The following is a 20090-nucleotide window of genomic DNA, read 5'->3' as shown; positions in this document are numbered from 1 at the left end:
CATTTCATGAAATTCACGTGAGCAATCGATAAACCTTGGAAGTAGATATTATAACGATTTGATAAGACTAGACACAAGCTAGGGTCCGTAGAAAGTCTTAGAGATATATAATAAGCTGATGAATCAACTAACAAAGATTTTAGAACCAATAGCCAAGGCAATACAGGCTGGTGATAAGAAAGTAACCTTTTTTGAAGGAGCTGGTATCTCCACAGCAGCAGGTATTCCAGATTTTAGAAGTCCAGATACTGGGTTATACTCCAACTTGGCTAAATTAGACTTGCCATATGCCGAGGCTGTTTTTGATATTGATTACTTTAAGGAGAATCCAAAAGCATTTTATACATTAGCTCATGAGCTTTATCCAGGGAAGTTTATGCCTACAAAGTTTCATTACTTGCTAAGACTTTTCCAGGATAAGAAGCTATTAAAACGAGTTTATACGCAAAATATTGACACTTTAGAGAGAGTTGCAGGTATTGAGGATGAGTATATAGTGGAAGCACATGGTTCATTCGCCAGAAATCATTGTATTGAGTGTTCGCTAGAAATGTCAACAGAAGAATTGAAGAAACAAATGTCCGACAAACTGGTTAACGATGGTATTCCAATATGTCAGGAATGTGGAGGTTATGTGAAGCCCGATATAGTTTTTTTTGGTGAAGCCTTGCCAGTGAAATTTTTTGATACGTGGGACGAAGATGCAGACGAAGTTGAAATAGCCATAGTGGCTGGTACATCATTGACGGTATATCCGTTTGCTTCATTACCATCGGAGACCACAAAAAAATCTCTTAGATTACTTATTAATAATGAAGTAGTAGGTGATTTTAAACATGGAAAGCGGAAGACGGACATTTTAGCTATATCTGATTGTGACGAAGCTGCAGTTACCTTGGCAGAATTATTGGGATGGAGTGAAGAGCTAGACGAGTTGATAAATAAGAATAAAACTTTGTTCGAGAGCACATATTCTATTGGTGAAAAAACTAATGACGAGGAAGTTTCTAAAAAATCTTTATCCAAGGCATCAGAAAGATTAGCCGAAGAAATAAGAGACGTTGAAGCAGAGAAAGGTACCCAAAAACCTGAGAAGACAGACAAACAAACAGAATCAAAGGAAGAGAAGTCAAAGAATGATACTGATGACCTTGAAAAGGATATTTCGAACTTAAAGATCTAATCTCAAAAAATGAACTAGACAATGTCCAAAGCTACGCATAATGTTAGTCTATCTGTTAAACTAATTTCGTTAAGGTATTGAATCGCAGAATAATGTTGAGGGGAGATACTTTCAGGTGCTGCTACATTCATACGAAATAATGTTTGAAAATAATATGCAAGATATATGTCAGCGACAAGAAGACATCTTCTACCGACGTATTAACTAACTGTGAAATATTAGAGGATAATGCTAAAGTAATTAAGTATACAGATCGAACTATTTCTTTTTGTATAGTCTATAGAAAAATCTCATATTTTCTAACTTCATCTTATAGTCTATTTCTTTTTTGTTTACTCTATACCAGCAGCTTTCACTTTGTTGTACTATTTCCCAGCTGCCAGAATTCTCACCCGGTTTTCCTATAAGAATCATGTCAATTAAAAATTGAACTGGAAATTTTTTTGTCCCAATGGTTATGTTCGAGTACGATCCAGCACTTTCGGCAATCAACAAGTAACATCCCTTTCGACAATGAGTGTTCAAAGATTGCAAAAATTGAACGGTTTGGGCTCTTTTTTCACAGAAAAGTTCGTTCGTTGTGAATAACAATGTGATTAAATCTAACTTTGGATAGTCTAGTTTCGCAACATCTGCTGTCAAAATGTCATCATGTATAAAATTAGTATTGAAGCCAGCAGCATTGTATATCCAATTCTCCTTCACATAGCTGGTTAATGTTCCTACAATGGTTGACCAATCTGCTATATCGATAATATCTAATTGCAAAGACGAATTTGATTTTGAACAATATTCTTTCAATCTGCAAAAAACCGCTGCCAATCCAACCAATTCTGATGCAGCACCGCCACCTACACACAACACTCTCTTATCACCTTCTGGTTTCTCTAATAACAACCTTATCGGCTCTAATGTTGCAAATAACGAAGAATAGCATAATGCTCTCGCAGGAGTCCATCGCGATGCATACGCAAATCTTTTATCATCATTGCCAAATGCTGACATATAGTTCCTATTATACAAGTCTCCTTTCACGCTCTGTATGTGTTTTTGTAAGTCTTCCGAATCAAGAATGTTTTTAAACGACATTTCAAATAAATCGATTATCTTAGGTGGTTCTATAGAATATTTCGACTGAAATGGCATCGAATCTGAACGACCTTCAACATCTATTATTTCCTCCTCTTGTCTTTCTTCGGCCTCCTCAAGCTTCCTTGCCTGTGATCTAGCTATTCTCCTACTCATGTTTTCGACTTAGAATCCTATATATGTCGTTTATGTATAATTATGTTCTAATTATGTCCAAAGGTTGTTAAAAAGCCCTACTGTATAGGATATACTGGTTTGAATTGCGGGTAAGCCTCATCAGTTGTGCGGCTTACATTCCAAAAAAAAAAGTAGTATGCGACTATATAAGGAAGTGAGATTTTCGAAGATTTTTCATTTTAGTTTCTTTCTTTAACTAATTTCCATCAACCTGTGTTACGGTGGGCGCTCAGTATAATGCAAGGATTAAACTTTCGGGTTATCTTTGTATAACTGTAGTCGTTTTCCGTAGCAGTTCGGCGCTCGAGAAGCAAGTTTTAAAGTTCAAATTGTACCTTCATATTGTCGAGTTAATCCTCGTGATTAACATTCCTTAGGGCCGTTTTAACGTTTGAGGTGGCTGTTGGTCCCCCTTCGGGGGTTGAGCGGCAGTTTTCAGCAGACTAGGTGTTAGGGAACTGATGATATGGAGTGTTACAACTTGGCGAAGCTTTTAGGAGTTATGAAACAGAGCAGCTCCGTCGACGGGTTGTATAGCAGGCGGGTCGGTCTTGAGCTCACATTGACATCTGATCACTTCTTCGGAGGTGATCAGACCAATTGTTGAGCTCGGCCACTTGGCTCGTAGCAACATATTCCTGGACTCTGCGAACGGTCGTTTGGCTAATGGGCGCTTTGAGTAAAACCATGTTGCAGACATATTAACCTTATGTTTATTTTGAATGTAGAAACTAGTTAGTCAGGTTTCACTGCCTAACCTAGTATATCAGATCGGGATCTTATGTGGTCTTTTGTATGAAATGATCGCCAATTACTGGCAATTTCGACCAATGTAGCCACCAAACTTCAATTACTTCGATTGAATGGCCCCTGTATTCCGGAGCGTCCATTCCGTTTTGTCTGGTCCTATAAACTATACGTATATCGACTTCTGTTCATCTATCGAGGTAGTACTGGCGGAATAATTACCATGCCAAGTCATGTGATTACAAACCGATATAAGTTATTCATCAGCCTTAAACTTAGACGTAGATACTATTCCTTCTTTACATTGACATTTCATATCGATTAAATGATATTAGTAACCATATTAGAGAACATCACATTTCATCATCTATTTTAGAAGAAGACATGGATTTTAAACGCACACCAAGCGTAGATTCGCTAGGAACCGCCCATTCAGTGTACAGCTCTAAGACTCCTACAAGATCAAGATCAAACATCGGATCAAGAACTAGCATATCGGTATTGCCTAGCTTGCCAACAAATGTTTCGAATGAAAGTATTGAAGAAGATTTACATAACCACTCCAATATAGACGAGAAACTCGAGCGTGAGGCAACTCCAGAAACCAGTTATGTGGAATTTGACCTACTGTCAATGGACCAGAAAAATAGCAGGAACGATTCCAATTTCTTATCAGAGAAGATAATATCGCCAAATACTCATAGAACCGATATCAGTGATGTCGAAGCTGATAAAGATGAGGTATCGGATGTTGCAAAGAAACCCGAGGATGCTGAAAATGACTTCTTTGACATGAAAACATCTGACTGGAAATCAATGAAAACAATTACAGAGCAAGATTATTATAATGACAAAGGTGAATTAGAATATAAACATGCAAATGAATTCGATCCATCGAAGATCAAATTTGATGCTCACGGGTACACGAAGATTGATACAGAAGAACAGGTTACCAAATATGCTGAGCTAGATAAGAAAACAGATTTCTTGTTTCAAAGCAGGAGGGAAATAAATAAGAAGACAGAAGCGGCAGCATATCGTAAAGAAGACTTAGATTATGCATCAGACGAAGATAACTCTGAATATGAGGACGATGATAACTTGGATTCCAACGAAACCTTACAAACAATGAGAAACATGTTGACAGATGGACAAAAGTTTGCATATGTCGGTACCACTAAACTAATAGCAATCGATATGGCAACTGAGTTGGCAAAAATTAAACAATCGACTTCTAACAAAGTAGCGAAAGAACTAAGTTTAGGTCAGCGGAACTTTGCAAATTGGACGATGTATATAACGTCCAAGTTATATGAGCATATGAACTTAAGTAAAGATGAACAAAATATGATTGAAAATCTAAGCAAACACGGTGTTGAAGTTACTGACTTATGCAGTAGTTTGAACCAAAGAGAAATTATCAAACCTTCCAAGCAGAATCAAACTCAAGAGAATGAGACAGACGATTCGATGAAAGAAATAAAGGGAAAAACTGATAATAATGAGGTTGCTGTCGATCTAAGATGGACAATAATATGTGACTTATTGCTATTATTGTTAAGCGATGGTTATTATGATAGTAGATCCCGGTCATTATTAGTTCAGTTTGCAGAGAAAATGAGTATTTCACATTTAGAAATCCTTCAATTCGAACGTCGTTTAATCGAGAGTTTAGAAATTGATACAAATAATAAATCTATTGAAAATAAGGACGAGAAATTAAATGATAGAGAGTTCATAGATAAATACAAGAAGAAGAACAAGAAAAAGAGATATGTTTATATTGGGTTAGCCACATTAGGTGGATCTCTTGCGATTGGCCTTTCAGCTGGATTATTGGCGCCAGTCATTGGGTTGGGTATTGCAGGAGGTTTAACAACAGTTGGTATCTCAGGTACTAGTGGGTTCTTAGCTGGAGTTGGTGGAAGTGCTATTATCACGACAGGAGGGATTGTGACGGGTGCTAAAGTCGGGTCAAAAGCGGGTGCAAGAAGATTAGGCGATGTTAATACATTTGAACTTAAACCGTTATACAATACAAAGAGAACAAATTTGATTATCACAGTTAGTGGGTGGATGAATGGTAAGATGGATGACGTAAGGTTGCCTTTCTCAACAGTCGATCCTGTCATGGGTGATATGTTTTCCCTTCTATGGGAGCCTGAAATGTTACAGTCTATGGGTCAAACTATTGGTATATTGGCTACTGAAGCTTTAAGTACCTCTATCCAGCAAATTCTAGGAGCAACAGTGTTGTCGGCATTAATGGCTGCAATCCAAGTGCCTATGGTTTTATCTAAATTGACGTACTTACTTGATAATCCTTGGAGTGTATCGTTGGACAGGGCTTGGAAAGGTGGAAAGATATTGGCAGACACTTTGATATCTGGTAATATGGGTGTGAGACCTATAACTCTAGTAGGTTTCTCATTAGGTGCACGTTTGATTTATTCATGTTTAATTGAATTAGCTAAACGTGGTGGATATGGATTGATTGAAAACGTAATTATATTAGGCTGTCCAATCACAATTAAGAATGATCAACTTGGACTAGCTAGATCTGTCGTTAGTGGAAGATTTGTTAACGGCTTTTCAAAAAGAGATTGGATCCTAGGCTATTTATTTAGGGCTACTGGAGGCGGTATCCTGTCAGTTGCGGGCTTATCGCCAATCGAGAGTGTATACGGTATAGAAAACATCGATTGCACAGATATTGTGGAAGGACATATGGCATATAGAAAAGCTATGCCCAAGATTTTAAAAGCAGTTAACTGGGAAATATTGAGCGAAGAGTTCGCCGAAATTGAAGAACCCGATCCAGAACAACACGAAAGAGAAAGAAAGTTGGTCGATGAATTCGACGAAGCAAGGGCTAAGATGAAGGAAGAAATGGATACAGAAGCAAACAAGAAGAAGACTTGGAAGAATTTCTTCAAGCCAAACCAAAAGGACTGGTGGAATGTATACAGTGAAGGTAAATCTAAAGGTTCAGATGCAAATGAACCATATGCCGATCCGTCCGCAGAACTGAACCAGCCTCATACTCAGACCAATAATCCAATCTTCGATGTTACTGCTTTACTTGAGGAGGCAAACAATATTGAACGTCTTGCTGATAATGATCCAGAGACTTTAAAGACTATGAGGAAGGAAGTCGATACTAGCGCAAAGCATACAAAGCTCAATGAGGAAGTCGAAGAAGAGGAAAAATCGACAAGCATAGTGAATTCATTAGCTAATAAATTCGGTGTCAAACAAGATGCTGATCCTGGTACCAAAGACTAATCCTCTTATAATGATTGGATTTTGTTATATATATATGTTACATGGTTTATATTAATTCAATACTCTTATTTACGCTATAAAATTTAGTCACCGTATTTATGAGCATTTATATGGCGAGAATTAAAATAAAAAATTATATCTTGACTCACGATGAAAAATCGGTGATTTATTACTAGGAGATACAAAATTAGGTTCAAGTACAATGCCTACTATTCCAGTTGATAAACAAGATCTTTTCGATCTATTAGGTAGATCATATACTACTGAAGAATTCGACGAATTATGTTTTGAATTCGGTATTGAATTGGATGAAGACACTACTGAAGAGTGTAAGGGTGATGAAAGACCTCAGTTTAAGATTGAAGTTCCAGCAAATAGATATGATATGTTATGTATCGAAGGTATTGCTCAAGCTTTGAATGAATTTTTGGGTAAGAAACTGTCCCCAGGTTTCAAATACAACCCATCGAAGCCAGAAATTTCTTTGACCATTCACAAGTCAACCGAACAGGTGCGTCCATACGCAGCCTCTGCCATTTTGAGAAATGTTCAACTTGATGAAAGACGTTATGATTCGTTCCTTGCTTTACAGGATAAATTGCATACCAACTTATGTCGTAATAGAACTTTGGTGGCTATAGGTACCCATGATTTGGATACACTTACTCCTCCATTCACATACGAAGCTTTACCACCTTCGGAAATTAACTTTATCCCATTAAACCAAGAGAAAGAGATGGATGGTAACCAGTTAATGGAATTCTACGAAAAGGATAAGCACTTAGGAAAATACTTACATATCATTAAGGACTCACCAGTATATCCTGTTATCTTGGATGCAAACAGAACCGTTTGTTCATTACCACCTATTATCAATTCTAATCACTCAAAGATTTCGGCCCAAACAAGAAACATCTTCATCGATGTCACCGGTACTGATAGAACCAAGACTGAGATTGTCATTAATCAATTAGTCGCTATGTTTGCCGGTTACTGTAAGGTACCATTTGAAATAGAACCTATTGAAATAAAATCTGAGCATAATAAGCAAGACCGTATAACACCAGATATCTCAGCAAGACCTTTTGAAGCTGAAATCCCATATATCAATTCTTGTTTAGGTTTAGATTTAACTGGCCAAGAAATCTCCGACTTGTTGAAAAGAATGTCTTTACATGCCAAACCTTCGTCTAAGAAAGACTTAATTGACATTGGAATTCCAATAACCAGACCTGACATTTTGCATCAATGTGATATCATGGAAGACGCGGCTATTGCTTACGGTTACAACAACTTAACCAAGACAAAAGCCAAGGGTGACTCCTTAGTTGCTGCACCATTGCCAGTGAATAAGATCGGTGATATATTAAGAATAGCCAGTGCTCAAGCCGGGTACTTGGAAGTATTACCTTTAACATTATGTTCGCACGATGAAAACTTCAAATTCTTAAGAACCAAAGACGACAACACTACTGCTGTCAAATTAGAAAATCCAAAGACAATTGAGTACCAAGTCGTCAGAACCACTTTAGTACCTGGTCTTTTGAAGACTATTAAGGAAAACAGAAAGCACTCTTTACCAATCAAGGTTTTTGAAGCTGGTGATATCGTTTTAAAGAACCCTGAGTTAGAAAGAGGTGCCTTCAACCAACGTAATTGGAGTGCCATCTACGCTGGAAAAACTTCCGGGTTTGAATTTGTTCAAGGTTTATTAGGTAAAATCATGCAAACCATGAGAACCTCCTGGTTAGAAAACCCAAAGGAGTCCACCGAAAGAGGTTACTGGATCGAGCAAGATGACGAAAATCCAACCTTCTTCCCTGGAAGAGGTGCCAAGGTTTTCTTCAGAGCCGGTGATGGGTCCAAAGAACAACATATTGGTGCTATTGGTGTCTTGCATCCAGAAGTCATGGCAAATTTCGAAATTCCATACGCCGCTTCTTCTGTTGAAATCAACGCCGAAGTATTCTTGTAAATGTCTGTATAATTAGAACTATCTTCGCCAGAGCTCTCCTGGTCTACGTGTGATCATTCCCTTTTTATCATTAGTTTAGAGTTAATATAGTTTGACACCAACCTGATTAATAGTACAATAGACACCATTTTCGTCTGCGCACTACTTTCATCGGTTTGATAATAAATTCTATGAGCTTGCCATTCTCATTTGGATCGTATAACGTTCCAGCATAGTTGATAAGCAGTATATTTGTCATTATAAATCATCTATTAGCTATATTTTAATTATCTTAGGTTACCTTAAAACCAGTACACTAAAATAATATAATTAGAAAATACAGCATGAGTGGTAGAGCCCCATCTAGATCATACGATATGATCATGAAATTATTGTTAGTCGGAGATTCAGGCGTTGGAAAATCGTGTTTATTATTAAGATTTGTTGAAGATAAGTTCAATCCATCGTTCATTACCACCATCGGGATTGATTTCAAAATCAGAACCATCGAAAGTAATGGTAAAAAAATCAAGTTACAAGTTTGGGATACTGCAGGTCAAGAGCGTTTTAGAACCATTACAACAGCATACTACAGAGGTGCCATGGGTATTGTATTAATCTATGATGTTACTGACTCCAGGACTTTTGAAAATGTTGAAAATTGGTACCTGACTGTGACTCAACATGCCAATGAAGATGCCCAAATCTTTTTAGTTGGTAATAAGTGTGATGATGAAGAGAATAGACAAGTTTCAAAGGAACAGGGCCAAGAATTAGCATCAAAATTGAACATTCCATTTTTAGAAGCTAGTGCTAAGAGCAATGAAAATGTTGATCCTATTTTCTACGAGTTAGCAGGAATCATCCAAGAAAAACACGTCAACACGGAAGGAGCACAAACTGCTTCATCTGCCGGCGGAGTTGACGTTTCACAAACCCCCAATACATTCAAATCTAACTGCTGTTAATTAACCTTAATAAATGATGTTTTTAACACTGTTTTAGTTTTGTTTCTTTATGTTAATGTGTTTCCGCATTACGGGCTACCTGGTCATCTTTGTTTCCAGTGTTTTAAATATAAGTTATTCAATCCGCTTAGATTTGTTATATATGACTATAGCTTTATTAATTGAATATTAGGATCTGTAAAATTGTTACGTGACTGTAGTCTCTGCGATCGGAACATTCCATTGTACTACATAACCGTTGGTACTATTATTGTTATATTTGCTAAACATTAAATATAAATGAAATTAGAAATACAAACCACTATGGAGAAAATTTTAGTTCAAAGTATAAACTATAATGCTAGGTTGAGTGAGGTTCTTTCTGTTTTTGTTGATTCTTATTTATTCTACAATTCTCTAAATCTCAATTAGATCTTCTTACCAAAGTAGACCCATTGATCGTCTAATGGCTTTTCTTCTAATTCCTCCCAACATTTCAACAGACTCAAATCATTGGCTAAACCCAATTCTTCGTGTGCTTGTATGATAATTTCTTCGATCAAACCACCTCCGATCTTGTTTTCAATGTTTTCAGTAATTTCTTCTTCTTGAACAACCTTCAATCTGTTTCTGGTCAAAGCCTCAACTGATTGTTTGTAGACTGATTCTTTTGGGAACTTCGTATCTAAAACAGTTAAGGTATGGTTGTACAAAGCGATTAATGCAGGTCTTGGGTTTGGGTGTTGGTAAATACCTGTCAAACCGGTTGGGTTACCGCTTGCGGCCTTAACTAAAACTTCTTCTGCTTGTCTCAATACCCTGGTAAATCTCATCGTAGTCTATACTATTTATATTCCGATTTCAAGTATGTTAAAGCGCTTGTATAAGTACTAATAATTAATTCTCAGAGTTTGGTTGGTTGAATTTTTTCAAATTCAAATTACATAAGCTGGACCATAAAACTCACGTGCCGTGTATGAAATATATTTCTACTTACTACTAGCTGATCTACAGTTAACATAGTGAAGCACCAGACTCAGTGGTTATTGGAAGTTGTGGCACACATGCCAGTATGTTATTATGTTCAAAATAAAAGGAGAAGAAAAAAGACGAATTTTGTCAGAAAGATCAATAAAGTTGGACCGTAAAATTACCATCATGCTAGCATCTACGTGACCGTCTTGGCATACGTCTGCTGTGTCGTCTTGATCCCATCATATTTCCTAAAAGCATACCACCGAGCATACCACCACCAATACCCATACCACCCATACCACCCATACCACCTATATGCGTGTTTTGCGGCATTTGCTGCACGTACTGCTGCTGAGGTGCGAACCCTTGTTGCTGCTGAGAAGGTTGCCCGTATCCTTGGGGAGGAAGTTGCAGTTGAGGGTGTGGTTGTTGAGGATTGGGTCTAGGCTGATTTTGGGATTGGAATTGAGCACCATTGGATGTGGTGGGACTGTAGGGGGGTGGCAGCACCTTATCAGCATGTTCGAATGAAGGAGCTTCCCATTGCGACTTCTTCGTCCTTAAGTCGACGTAGAAAAAGGCTTTATATTTCTCATCGTATTTCGCAAGCCAACCTTTTGGAACATTTGGAGGATTCTTAGGATCTGTTTCTACCATTTTGATCTTAATTATTGCATAGCTTGGTAATATGGGTTATCTACTTTTTCAGTCAGGTCTTATGATTATCGACCCATGGCTCAAAACCAAACATTACCTCAGTCACGACTAGATTTCGACTGTTTTTATTTCTAGTAATCCATTCTTTAGTGTCGTAATATTCAGTAATTTTATCGATTGTTAAAACGTCTATGTCGCAATATTCTATAGCTTTTTGCAATATAGTTTTATAATTCTTTTCATTTTCGTTAGTATGGATATAATTCATACACAGCGCCTACATAGAGAGCGGTGGTTTGGTCAGGGTCCCCAACGGAGATTTCATTCGTTTATTTGGTAGACGCAACTGCACCGTAACCTTTACAGAGCATAATTCCACCAGAGTGCCACTGGTGACCCTAATCAGTATTTTTCTTTTTCGTCCGTATGATGCCAGACCTTATGTTGGCATATATCATTTATAAGTTTGACCAAGAAGTTCTAGTGTAAGAAATAAGGAACATCAAAGGTTGCATAAATCATAAACATCCATCTCACGTGATTGACATAGACATATGTCAACCTACTACTTGATCTACAGTGAACCTGATAAGATGCCAGAATTGATCAGTATTGTAAGTATTATACATATAGGCAAAAGTTTATTATAGTCTAAATAAGGAGCGAATAAAACATATTGAATGGGGTCGGTTTGTTTGAAAATACTCAGAAATCACCACCACCCATGTCACCACCCATGTCACCACCCATATCATCACCACCACTCATACCTCCATCTTGAAACCCATCGTGATATGCTTCCATCTCGTTGTTGCCCATCATATTACCTAAAAGCATACCACCAAGCATACCACCACCAAGACCCATGCCTAAGCCCCCCATGCCCCCCATACGGGACCTTTGTGGTTTCTGTTGCATGTATTGTTGCTGAGGTGGGTATCCATATCCTTGGGGTGGATATCCTTGTTGTGGGGGGTATCCATATCCCTGGGGTGGATATCCCTGTGGATATCCTTGTTGTGGAGGATATTGCTGAACATGAGGTTGAGGTTGAGATTGAACTTGTGGTTGAGCTTGTGGTCTATCCTGAGTTTGGTATTGTGCTCGAGCACCACTAGATGATGTAGGACTGTAAGGAGGTGGCAACACTTCATCAGCAGACTTAGGCTCGAATGATGTGCCTGAAGGTGCCTCCCATTGTGACTTCTTAGTCTTTAAGTTGACGTAGAAAAACGTGTTATATTTATCATCGAATTTGGCTAACCAGCCTTCTGGAACGTTTGGCGTATTTTTTGAATCATTGGTAACCATAGTGATGCTTGCTATAATAAATGGGTAAAATCAATTCGGGTTGTATGGTTTAAATAAGTTTTTCAGATACGTTCTTGGTATGACTATAGTCGCATTGCTCACAACCGGTTCCCTCGGACAATCACATTGCCTAGGTCACGATCTAACTACATGGAACATTACAGATGCTTTCTAGAATGAATATGATGTATTCCTATACAGAAACCGATGAAACATCGGTGGATGCTTCCGGAAACAATTGGTTGATTATCTCGTCGAAAATTTGCAAAATTAGATGCTTGTTTAGAAAACCATTCTGAAGCAATTCGAATATGTTGTTGCATGCATATGTAGTGTTCGCTAAGCCAAATATTTTGGAACAAGTTTCTTGCATGAATATTTCAAGGAGGGCTTTAGCTTCTTGTTTTGTCGTTGATCTCTGATACGAGTTTCGCGGTTCTGGTGGTTCCATAAGCCTCCCCATGGGAAATATGATGTTTTTACCCCATATTAATAGATCAAGCACATTTTCTTCGGTTCTCAAGAAAAAGTCTATCACCTCATATGCTTTTTTCTCTAGAGTATTACCAAATACCTGGTGTAGGATGACTAAAAGGGCCCTGCCTCGTAACCAACTCTTTGGCGTATTGAGTCTAAAAACAGATATCAATAGATCGCATACAGGCTTAACGAAAACAGGCTTTTCTATGCTATTTGTGTGCTCCGACTCGTCAAACTGCCTCAACTCCTTTTGCATATCCTTCATATACTTTTCCATTGGTTGATCAGGCAAAGGAAAAGACTTATCCGCATTACTTAATGAGTTCAGTGATATTTTGCCTGAGATACCGTTATAAAGCTTATTTGCAACTATCTCCACACTGTTTCTTAGTTTACTCAAATTGACGTTAGTATTTCCGTCGATAGATTGACTATTTCTCAGAGTGAAGTTCTCAGAAGATAGAAACGATCTGAATACTTTGTTAGAACATACTTCAGGGATTTTTAGTAGCTGCTGTAAGTATTCTTCAAGTAAGGCTTTCCTTTGTTCGACTATTTGCTTTTGTTGAAACTTTAAAACCAGAACTGTTCTTTTAGGAAATTTTATATTTACTACTAGTGGATATCTAGACTTTAAGTATTCATTTAATCTGAAAAATTGACTGAATCTTCTTGCAACAATCCATCCAGCAGTGACATTGTTTTGATTCTCACTAGATAATTTTTGTACTTCAACAATATAGAGGATATAATTCTTCCCATTTTCATTATTACTAATATATGACTGAATGCTTACCCGAGATTTCCCATACAAACTGTTATCGTTTTCTTGAACAATGAACTGCTGTTTCTGTAATTCCTTTGCATTAATTTCTCTATCTAAACTAACTTTGGATTTCCTCAAAATTTTTAATTCACCGACGTTATTTGTGAGCTCTGCCTTTTTCAATAATGGGCTTAAAACAGCCTGCTGCTCTGATAATTTATCAATTTCTTCACTTAATTTAGATATTTCTTCTGCTAAGCGGAGGTTCCCGGGTGCTGCTAAAAATATTTGCAGGTCTGAATGTGAAGGGTTCAGTAAATTTATATTTTGGTTTTGAGAGTCCGAATCAAAGTTTATCGAATCGCTGTCAGAGAAAGAATGGTCACTTATATCGTCAAATAGTTTAGAATTTCTATTGCCATTTGAGAAGTTAACGCTATCATCTGTAAACAAATTAGAAGATTCACCAAATAAATCTTTTTTTAAATGTATTGTCAGAATTGGATTATTTGAAGTTGACTCTGCAATGTCCGCAGAAGAGGAACGCAGGTTAGAGTTTTTTGAATCGGATATTATTTCACTCTTCTTATCATCAGAACTATTCATAATCTGAGTGAACGCATCTTCTACAGCCTTGATAACACCAGGACTGACTTCATCAGCTTCGCTTTCACTAGAATCTTCTAAGGGGTCGCTTATTTGTTTAATCTTCCGTTTACCAGACGAAGACCACGACATTGGTGAATTAATTTCATCTGGTTTTGAATCGAAAATATGCGTCTCAAGTAATTTTAAAAACAATTCTGATTTCTTGAAAGGTGGAAAATCATCGTTGCTAATGCTTTCATAAATATTATTCTGTAGCTTGAAGAGCGCCTTTCTGGATTTCTGGTATAATTCTAACTTGTAAATAGGATCCTTATTATTAACAAAACTCTCGACCCTGTTAAACACGTCCCGATCAATTTCGAGACTTGAATTCTGAAAAAACTCCCTGTATATCTCGACGATATCTCCTAAATTGGAGAATTCAAGAGATAGAGATAAGCGAGCTTCTCCATCTTCCTCAATATCAATATCCTCAAGAGGAGCTCTAATTTCATCTATGGCCAACCAAAGCTGAAACAATTGTGATCTACTTCTGTCATTCATGAATTCAGTGAAGAATTTTAAGCCTACACTGTTATTCAATATATCCAATAACGTCAAGTTTGCAGCATCTTCATCCTTATGTATTTTCTTTTCTGATGTAATTGATAGTTGAGCTAACTTGTTATCAATTTTAGATTTAAGTAAATTTAGCCTAGACAATAAAACATTAATTTCTTTGGACGATCCAGGATTTTCGTCCTTGACTCTTGATAATTGAAAACCCGTATACAGCAGTAAATGCTTTAACTCAGCGACACTTGAAACCTTAGAAACACACTGCAATGCTTCATTAAACGAATGATTATCCATGTTTTTCTGGATAGTACTATTTTTATTTATTCTTTTATAATTCTGAAGATATTCAGATGATGCAGTCATTGATATACCTTTTGAAGTCTGGCGTTTTAACAGTCTAGTATGTTCTTCTAATGCAGCCCGTAATTGCTTAACTTGTTCCCTATGCTTTATATTATCACCGATAAGGTTCACAATTAAAAGATTATAAAAATCACCATCTCCTAATAAGTGAATCACCCTTGATAATATCGTACACGATATAATTTCTTTCACCAATGAAGTTCCCGCCTTATTGGTATTTTCTTCTGGAGATAAGAGATGTGGAAGAATTGAATCGACCTTATTCCTTAGATGTTTCTTCTCATTAACGTCATTTGAATTCATTGAAACAGTAACACCTGGATGCACTTTACCTCTATCATATTGACGTGCAGCTGCGATGGCATATTCCATTGATCCCGTGGGAAGTTTGGAGGTATTCCCGTTTAGCCTAATGCCATGCTGAATTTTGACAAAGTGGTTGAAATGATCATGAATTATAGGCAAGATTCGAAACACTAATAGCTTAGCAAAGTCAAGTTGGGTAAACCTCTCGTGTAAGTTTCGTATAACATACTTTAATTCCTGTCTAATACTATCTTGAAAAACAGTACTGTTCGAAATTTGTACAAACCAGCTGTCTATAAATTCCTTAATAATCAAATTAATAAAGTCTTCAAGAGTTTCAGATATTAGAAATGATTGCTCAATTACTGGTTCATTAAGCATCCTAGTATCTTTATAAAGTTTATGAAGTTCATGGCTCCACTTTTCTTCATCAACAAAACTGAATCGTGTTGACTTTTTACTATAATTCGGAATAGGTTTGACAGAGGAATCCCCAATTATCAAATAAAAAGCAATAGAAATGCAAGTAAGAAACCCAAATAAAATCAGTATCCAGTATTTTAAGGTATACCTGGTAATGAAAGTAATGACAAAAATCGTTGCTAACCAGGTTCCAATACGAAATATTATCCCGTGTTTGGTTTGAAATGACAATTGCACGTCATTATTCATTGACATCCTATCATATGGCTTATAATTGAAGTGAATACTGCAAGAATTAAAATATAAACGATTTACTGACTGTTGATATCTGATTTTGTACATAGTGACACAAAATCATGCTGTCTATTAAAATTATCTATTATACATGTATATGAACGATTAAGCAGTGGTTACCGACTTTTTCTTCTTCTTAGAGGAAGAATCATCTTTTTCCATCTTATCGTCCCTCTTACGTTTCTTTTCAGATTTATTTGTACTACTTGACCGTATTTTTTCGTCTTTATCTTTCTTGTCGGATTCTATCCTTTTAGTCTTCTTTTCCTTCTTTTCCTTCTTTTCTTTTTTCTCCTTCGTTATTTTTTTAGTTTCCAAGTCTACTTTATCCAATTCTATCTTTTCATTCTTTTTACTCTTCTTCTTATTCTTTTTCTCTTCCTTATCTTTCTTTGATTTTTTATCGCGTACTTTCTTTTCCTTTATATCTTTATCCTTCTTGTTGCTCTTGGACTTGCTACTTTTAATTGGACCGTCTTCCTTGAGGTTCTCTGTTACCGCTTCGAACACCTTGGATCCGTCTAATTTAGTGCTCTTGACTTGTGTGTGTTTGGTCTTCCCAACAGTTCCAGCCAAACCTTGGCCTTTAACAAACATTCTATATAACGGTGAGGTTGCCTTCCTAACATCTTTCTCCACCGCTTCATTATTTTGCTCAAAGCTAACTGCACCTGCTGATCCATTTTTCACTTCTAAATTTTTTAACTGCCCATCGAAAAGTCTTTCCCACCATGCCTCAGCATCATTAGTATCATGTCCTAAACCTTTAGTGTCTTTTTTATGTTTGACAAGAATTGGTTTTCTCAAACCCCCTTGTTTCAATGCTTCTCCTTCTTTCCATCCATAGGACTGTAAGTAAATCTTTGCATCCATACTGCTTGCTATAATAGAGTCTTCAGTCTATCTATCTGTACAAATTTTTTTTTCTAATGTTCATCTGGTTTCGCGCCCTGTCGCTATTTTGATATGAAGACTTAAGTCATAGATAGGAATGCAGAATGGTTTATAGAATAGTAATGTCCTTAAGATAAGATGAATAAAGATATTGATGGCGAGATTCACAAATTAAAGGAACAGCTAAGTAAATGGCCATATACTTCTAATGACCATGACAAGTTAATTGATATTTTGAGAGTAGACAGAAAAGGAAAGACACAAGACCTACATGAAGCTAGGCAAAATAAAGCACAATATTTTACACTATCAACAAAGGACATTGTAAATTGGTTACAAGATCTACAAGCCATTGAAGATAACAATCTTCGAATTAAGAGTATCCTTGAATTCTATAGAATAGTGATTCATGATTATCCTACTGCGCAGTATTGGGGGAGATGCCTTGATTTTGTATTAAACAACTATAACGATACTCAAAATATTATTAGCGAACTGATCATAAAAGAATTGTTTAAGGAAGCATTGAATGATACAGTGCATGATTTCAAGAATAGTAAAGAAATATGGGAGACTGTACTTGCGTTCTTTAATAATGCACTCGATATTTCTGGAAATGAAGCCGATTTTGATACATTATTAAAGTTGCATTTGAAACGTATCTCCTATCCCCACGAAAGTATAAGAGAATCATTTTCTCAGTTATCAGGCTTTATTTCCAAGTATGATTCAAAAAAGTATGAACAACATATGTTAGCTGCAAACAAAGTATTTTCAAAGACCCTCAAAGCGCAACGATACTATGAAGAATTTGAGATTGGGATTCTGAAGAATCCAAATGATGTAAAAGTTTGGATTGACTACATGGAGCTGGTGAATAAATATGCAAAGGGGATAGACGAAGTGTCGGTTTTATTCTATAGAGCGATAACTTCCGATAGAAAAGGGTCGGTTGATGACCCACGATGGGTATCAATTTGGCTAGCTTATATATACATACTATACCAAGAAGAAATCGATGTAAAGTCGATAGTTCTTGAGCCTGTATTATTCAAGTTTGTTAGATCCTATCCTGGGTCAGCAGTCAGTTATGCGGAGTATATTCGGAATTGCCCTATATTTGAGAATGGGGTTGAGCTCTTCAGTAATATGAAAACGAGAGCTTTGCAATTAGATTTAATGAATTCGAATAGCTACGATGATTGGAAAGTATTGGCTTTGGCGATCCTATCATATGAATTTTCTCTCGTTCACAGTGGGGAAAATATAGATATGGTAGCCGACCTTTATACTGATGCTGCTGATTACGTTGATATTGCATTAGAAAACAATAATGATGTATTTCATTCTGTTGAGAAGCTTGTGGTATCCATATATGAGACTCTCGATGATCCAGATATGGCAAGAAAGGTTCTAATGAAGTTATTAGAGAATTTTAGTGACCAATGTGAGATCTGGTTGTATTCATACGAGTTTGAAAGAAGAAATCATTCTAGCTATGAGCTAATCTCAAAACTACTTGAACGAGCTGTAGATAATTCAAAAACATTAGATTGGCCGGAGAGAATTATGCAAGAATGGTTAAGCTTTGAACAAATCCAAGGTAACATCCACTCATACGAAAGGGCATTAATTAAGGTCGACAAAGTAATTCGAGAAATGAGCTTGAAGCGTATGCACATACAAGAGGCTTTTGAAAGTGAATCGACTGATAAGATCAAGAGAAATATTGACGACGATGAAGGGGAACAAGATAGATCAAACAAGCGACAAAGGCGTGATTCAATGAATGAGACAACTAGAAATAGGGAGGAGTACTCAGTTAAGATATCCAATTTACCCCAAAATATATCGGAAGAGAAATTAAAGAAATTTTTCGATGATTGTGGAACCCCTAAGGAAATTAAGTTATTCCAGGAAGATGGTAAGGCACCGGAGGCAATTATAGAATGGACAGATAGTAAAGAGGTATTCGCATCTTTGACAAAGAATATAAAACTCATTGATGGGAATGAAGTATCAGTGATAAGAATGCTCGGGAGCACCCTTTGGGTTAGCAATTTTCCTCCAAGCTTCTCACATGAACGAGTCAAAAATATATTTGAACAGGTTGGAACTGTGGTCAGCATCAGATTTCCATCGCTTAAACTGAATCAAAGTCGCAGATTTTGCTATGTTGAATATGCCAGCCCTGAACTTGCACATTTGGCAATACTGAATTATCAGGGTAAAGAATTCGAAGATGAAATTTCGAATAAGAGGTATAGACTTGTTGTAGATATGTCCAAGCCAAATTCTAAAAAAACTAAAACAGATACTGCAATCACCGAGAGAGAGATTTACATTCAAAACCTAAATTTCAAAACCACTACAGAATCTGATCTAGAATCTCTATTCCAAACTATTGGAACCATTGATAGTGTTAAGGTTCCCTTGAATGAAAAAATGAAAAATCAGGGGAACATTAATAATGGCTATGCATTTGTCGTATTCAAATCAGAAGTGGCTGCTAAAAATGCCTTGCAATTAAATGGAACTACTTTACATGATAGAAAAATTCTGGTTTCACAATCACAAGCAAAGAAGCATAATAATAAATCCGAAAAAGATCCTGCTGCGATATCTAATCAATTCGAAGAATTGAGTACTATTAGTATATTCAATGTAAGTGATACTATAAACCGCGATCAAATGACCGCATTTCTTACTAAACGAGTTGGTCCAGTTCGCCACGTTGAAGTATTTCCAAATCAAGAGGCAGCATTGGCTGAATTTGAGGTACCGTCAGATGCTGGGAAGGCTTCTTTGATTTTAACCTCTGAAGAGTTTGAAGGTAAATTACTTAATGTTGGACTGAAGAGTGATCTTACTAGAACATTGAATGGGACAAAAAATGTACCAACAAAAAAGCCAAAATTGATGGTACCACCCACATTACAACGTAGAGTACGCAAAAAATGATTATATAGAAGAATATACGATAATCTTGAGATATATGTCAAAATATGTATTGGTTGCAAGTGATGTTCTGTACAGAAGAACAGGAAGAATCTGACTCACTGGGACCTTTTT

General features: G+C 36.7%; 11 protein-coding genes across 11 annotated transcripts; 5 read left to right on the top strand and 6 right to left on the bottom strand. All coding sequences in view use genetic code 12, as the record gives it.

Annotated features, from left to right (window-relative positions):
• Positions 1–118: 118 nt before the first annotated feature.
• Positions 119–1183, top strand: DEHA2F07656g (DEHA2F07656p; the record flags this gene model as incomplete). Its single annotated transcript, XM_460690.1, has 1 exon — positions 119–1183. One exon carries the CDS (start codon positions 119–121, stop codon positions 1181–1183), a length of 1065 nt encoding a protein of 354 aa, XP_460690.2.
• Positions 1184–1441: 258 nt separating this feature from the next.
• Positions 1442–2428, bottom strand: DEHA2F07634g (DEHA2F07634p; the record flags this gene model as incomplete). Its single annotated transcript, XM_002770720.1, has 1 exon — positions 1442–2428. The coding sequence occupies one exon, from the start codon at positions 2426–2428 to the stop codon at positions 1442–1444; it is 987 nt and encodes a 328-aa protein (XP_002770766.1).
• A 1152-nt stretch (positions 2429–3580) lies between these two features.
• On the top strand, positions 3581–6481 carry DEHA2F07612g (DEHA2F07612p; the record flags this gene model as incomplete). Its single annotated transcript, XM_002770719.1, has 1 exon — positions 3581–6481. One exon carries the CDS (start codon positions 3581–3583, stop codon positions 6479–6481), a length of 2901 nt encoding a protein of 966 aa, XP_002770765.1.
• A 202-nt stretch (positions 6482–6683) lies between these two features.
• DEHA2F07590g (DEHA2F07590p) lies at positions 6684–8456 on the top strand (the record flags this gene model as incomplete). The annotated part of the gene is made up of 1 exon (XM_460688.1): positions 6684–8456. The coding sequence occupies one exon, from the start codon at positions 6684–6686 to the stop codon at positions 8454–8456; it is 1773 nt and encodes a 590-aa protein (XP_460688.2).
• A 323-nt stretch (positions 8457–8779) lies between these two features.
• On the top strand, positions 8780–9403 carry DEHA2F07568g (DEHA2F07568p; the record flags this gene model as incomplete). The annotated part of the gene is made up of 1 exon (XM_460687.1): positions 8780–9403. One exon carries the CDS (start codon positions 8780–8782, stop codon positions 9401–9403), a length of 624 nt encoding a protein of 207 aa, XP_460687.2.
• Positions 9404–9810: 407 nt separating this feature from the next.
• DEHA2F07546g (DEHA2F07546p) lies at positions 9811–10215 on the bottom strand (the record flags this gene model as incomplete). The annotated part of the gene is made up of 1 exon (XM_460686.1): positions 9811–10215. One exon carries the CDS (start codon positions 10213–10215, stop codon positions 9811–9813), a length of 405 nt encoding a protein of 134 aa, XP_460686.2.
• A 328-nt stretch (positions 10216–10543) lies between these two features.
• DEHA2F07524g (DEHA2F07524p) lies at positions 10544–11014 on the bottom strand (the record flags this gene model as incomplete). The annotated part of the gene is made up of 1 exon (XM_460685.1): positions 10544–11014. One exon carries the CDS (start codon positions 11012–11014, stop codon positions 10544–10546), a length of 471 nt encoding a protein of 156 aa, XP_460685.2.
• Positions 11015–11719: 705 nt separating this feature from the next.
• On the bottom strand, positions 11720–12325 carry DEHA2F07502g (DEHA2F07502p; the record flags this gene model as incomplete). Its single annotated transcript, XM_460684.1, has 1 exon — positions 11720–12325. The coding sequence occupies one exon, from the start codon at positions 12323–12325 to the stop codon at positions 11720–11722; it is 606 nt and encodes a 201-aa protein (XP_460684.1).
• Positions 12326–12518: 193 nt separating this feature from the next.
• Positions 12519–16085, bottom strand: DEHA2F07480g (DEHA2F07480p; the record flags this gene model as incomplete). Its single annotated transcript, XM_460683.1, has 1 exon — positions 12519–16085. The coding sequence occupies one exon, from the start codon at positions 16083–16085 to the stop codon at positions 12519–12521; it is 3567 nt and encodes a 1188-aa protein (XP_460683.2).
• A 144-nt stretch (positions 16086–16229) lies between these two features.
• DEHA2F07458g (DEHA2F07458p) lies at positions 16230–16997 on the bottom strand (the record flags this gene model as incomplete). Its single annotated transcript, XM_460682.1, has 1 exon — positions 16230–16997. The coding sequence occupies one exon, from the start codon at positions 16995–16997 to the stop codon at positions 16230–16232; it is 768 nt and encodes a 255-aa protein (XP_460682.1).
• A 159-nt stretch (positions 16998–17156) lies between these two features.
• On the top strand, positions 17157–19979 carry DEHA2F07436g (DEHA2F07436p; the record flags this gene model as incomplete). Its single annotated transcript, XM_460681.1, has 1 exon — positions 17157–19979. One exon carries the CDS (start codon positions 17157–17159, stop codon positions 19977–19979), a length of 2823 nt encoding a protein of 940 aa, XP_460681.2.
• Positions 19980–20090: the final 111 nt, after the last annotated feature.

The sequence above is a fragment of the Debaryomyces hansenii genome, assembly GCF_000006445.2.
Source record: "Debaryomyces hansenii CBS767 chromosome F complete sequence".
Classification (NCBI taxonomy): Eukaryota; Fungi; Ascomycota; class Pichiomycetes; order Serinales; family Debaryomycetaceae; genus Debaryomyces; species Debaryomyces hansenii.
Note: the sequence above shows the minus strand (reverse complement) of the source record. Positions and strands in the feature narration are given on the sequence as shown.